We start from the raw sequence: 2,810 nt of genomic DNA on the forward strand, positions 1-2,810 counted from the left end.
TTATATAATATATAGTGTTTTTAAATATTTTTAAATATTTAAAAATATTTTTTTTAAGATTAATTGAGGAAAAGAATATTTTAAATATAAAAAAATATTTTAAATATTCTTTTTCAATTAATTTTTAAAACAAATTTTTAAAAATATTTTTATATATTCAATTACTTATTATATTATATAAAAATTATTGTGAATTATACTCATTGGAGTAATAATTATTGATTAAAGCTTGTTATGGCACAAACTGAACATCTTGTACATTGTCTGTATAATATTTTACTTATTTATAAAATGTTTTTTATAAATAAATGAAATATTATATATATATAATATATAAGATTATAATATATAAGATTATTGATGTTACATTGTATAACTCTCATTTCTTTCTCTCTGCTACATAAGTACTTATGACGTGAAAGAACTTACGAGTAACGTATGATGGCTCAATGCAAGAATATTTAATCACGTAAAAAACTTGAGTTCAAATATATCAATATCAATTTTTTTATAATATATTGGAATATAGAAAATCATAGAAATATATTTTTTATATAGGCGATAAACTTAAAAATTTGATATTGAAAATATTTTAATCATTTTACAACTACACATACTATAAATATATAAATGCAAAATAATTCCGTAAATAAATTTCAAGTAATAAATCAATTGCACACATGCACACAGCTGGTATGTAGATTTTTATTAAATTTATTTTCTGAATTATTTTACACTTATATATAGTGTATGTAGTAAAAATATTTTCAATATATTAAAAAATTTTTTAATCGCCGAAATATATTTTTTTATCATTTTTCTATATTCTAATATATATATATATATTATATAAAAATTGATATTGATATATTTGAACTCTAATTTATATACTGGATGATATACTGAACATCCTTGCATTGATTATACATTACTCAACGTTCTTTCACGTTATAAGTATTTGGAGCAAATTATACAATAGCATCAATAATCAAAAAGAAATCAAAAATATAATCAACATATCCCTTATATAATATATATATATATATATATATATATATATATGTTATATATATACGTTATGCACATATGTGCATAACCATATATACAATTTCCAAAAAGTGGGTGCTTATTAGTCTTGCTACGTTACTGCTTTCTGCTACGGAAGGCCAGAAAGCATTTTCAGGCGGCATCTCGCGTATACCGGCACGGTAGATGAACAAGGAGAACACGTGATTATCGGTCCTTGTCTCTCTTACGTGCGTCCGCGTGAGCGATGCAGTTGGTGTATGTACGTGTACAGACATACACCACTACATAAAACCCGAGAATTGGTTTCTCGGCGTTGGCAACACTGAAACCGGAGTTTCGCGTTGTCACCGCACGAGGTCTCCAATATCAATTCGGAGTTTGCCTGGGTGTACTGCCGACCCTTAACGATCCTCTCCCGATTCGCGATATTGATAGAGCAATAATTAACGAACTAAGCTACACACGCTCGCCCAAAGTGGTGACCCCGACGTGATCTGGGTGACGCGAAGTGCTGTGGACATTGACATTGCCGCGAATCGTGATACAGATCTCGAAGTGAATTTTTTAAAAAAGTGACGGAATGGTGCTGACACGCGACGATGGAGCTGCCTCTCCGCTGATACAAATCGAGCAGCCGAGACGAGATGCACTGCCTGTGCCAGGGACGTCGCAACAAGGAGCAGAACGACCTTGCCTGTTCATGGCGGGCGCCGAGGTAAATCGCGTAGGCATGAGAATGCCAGAATTTACTTCCGGAGATCCGGAATTATGGTTCAACATCATAGATCGGAGCTTCCAGGCCGCTGGAATTATTACGGACGCGACCAAGTTCGGTTACGTATTGACGGCGATCGGTCCACGACACGCGATGGAAGTACGCGATATTATAATGAACCCGCCAGCGGAACGCGCGTACGAAACTTTAAGATGCGAGCTGATAAAGAGATTGAGCTTGTCGCAGGAGCACAAGACGCGTCGGCTCCTGGAGCATGAGGAGATAGGCGACCGCAAACCGTCACAATTTTTGCGGCACCTTCGAGGTCTCGCCGGTAATGTTGTCGGGGATGAAGTCCTGCGAACCATTTGGTTAAGTCGACTACCGGTTTATTTGCAGCCGCATCTCGTAACGCGCGTAGGAGATACGCTGGAGACGCTCGCGGATATGGCGGATGCGATCGTAGAGGCAACGAGAGCGCCCGCGGTGCACGTCGCGGAAGCGGCTCGGCCGACGGCATTCGCGGGTGCCGAAGTAAACGGCATAGCTGCGTTGGAAGCGAGAATCAACGTCCAGATGACGCAAATGCGTATGGCCATGCAGCAGGAGTTCGCTGAGCAAATGACCGGCTTGCGAAAATGCATCGAGGCACTAGGAGAGCGAGAACCTCGCCGGAGCGACGGCGGTGGTCGTCGCAGGCGGGAGCGTTCGCGATCGCGCTCTCGTGTCCGTGGTCACGCGTCGAACAATTTATGCTACTTCCACTGGAGATTCGGACCGGACGCGCGAAGGTGTGAACCCCCGTGTGCCGGACAGCCGCAGGGAAACGCGATGGCCCGACACTGATGACGGCCGGTGATCAAGGCCAAGATTCGCGCCGTCTATTCGTTGCTGACTGCGACACGCGAATTGACTTCCTCGTGGATACGGGCGCAGACCTGTGCGTATTTCCTCGCAGGATGGTGCGTGGGCCGCGGCAACAATCGACATACGAATTATCCGCAGCGAATGGAACGGTGATCCATACGTACGGAACCGAGACTTTAACTTTAAATCTCGGACTACG

The 2,810-nt window shown here is 40.2% G+C and overlaps 1 protein-coding gene across 1 annotated transcript; it reads left to right on the plus strand.

Moving 5' to 3' along the window:
- The first annotated feature begins 1,609 nt into the window (after nucleotides 1–1,609).
- LOC114942699 (uncharacterized) lies at nucleotides 1,610–2,590 on the plus strand. The gene has a single exon (XM_029318119.2). It carries the CDS (start codon nucleotides 1,610–1,612, stop codon nucleotides 2,588–2,590), a length of 981 nt encoding a protein of 326 aa, XP_029173952.2.
- The last annotated feature ends 220 nt before the right edge of the window (nucleotides 2,591–2,810 follow it).

The sequence above is a fragment of the Nylanderia fulva genome, unplaced genomic scaffold (genome assembly GCF_048542155.1).
Source record: "Nylanderia fulva isolate GAGA-0341 unplaced genomic scaffold, ASM4854215v1 Scaffold396, whole genome shotgun sequence".
In the NCBI taxonomy this organism is placed as follows: domain Eukaryota; kingdom Metazoa; phylum Arthropoda; class Insecta; order Hymenoptera; family Formicidae; genus Nylanderia; species Nylanderia fulva.

Excerpts from the sequence above, each read along its gene's own strand:
- LOC114942699 (XM_029318119.2), top strand. The coding sequence starts at position 1,610 with ATGGTGCTGACACGCGACGATGGAGCTGCCTCTCCGCTGATACAAATC.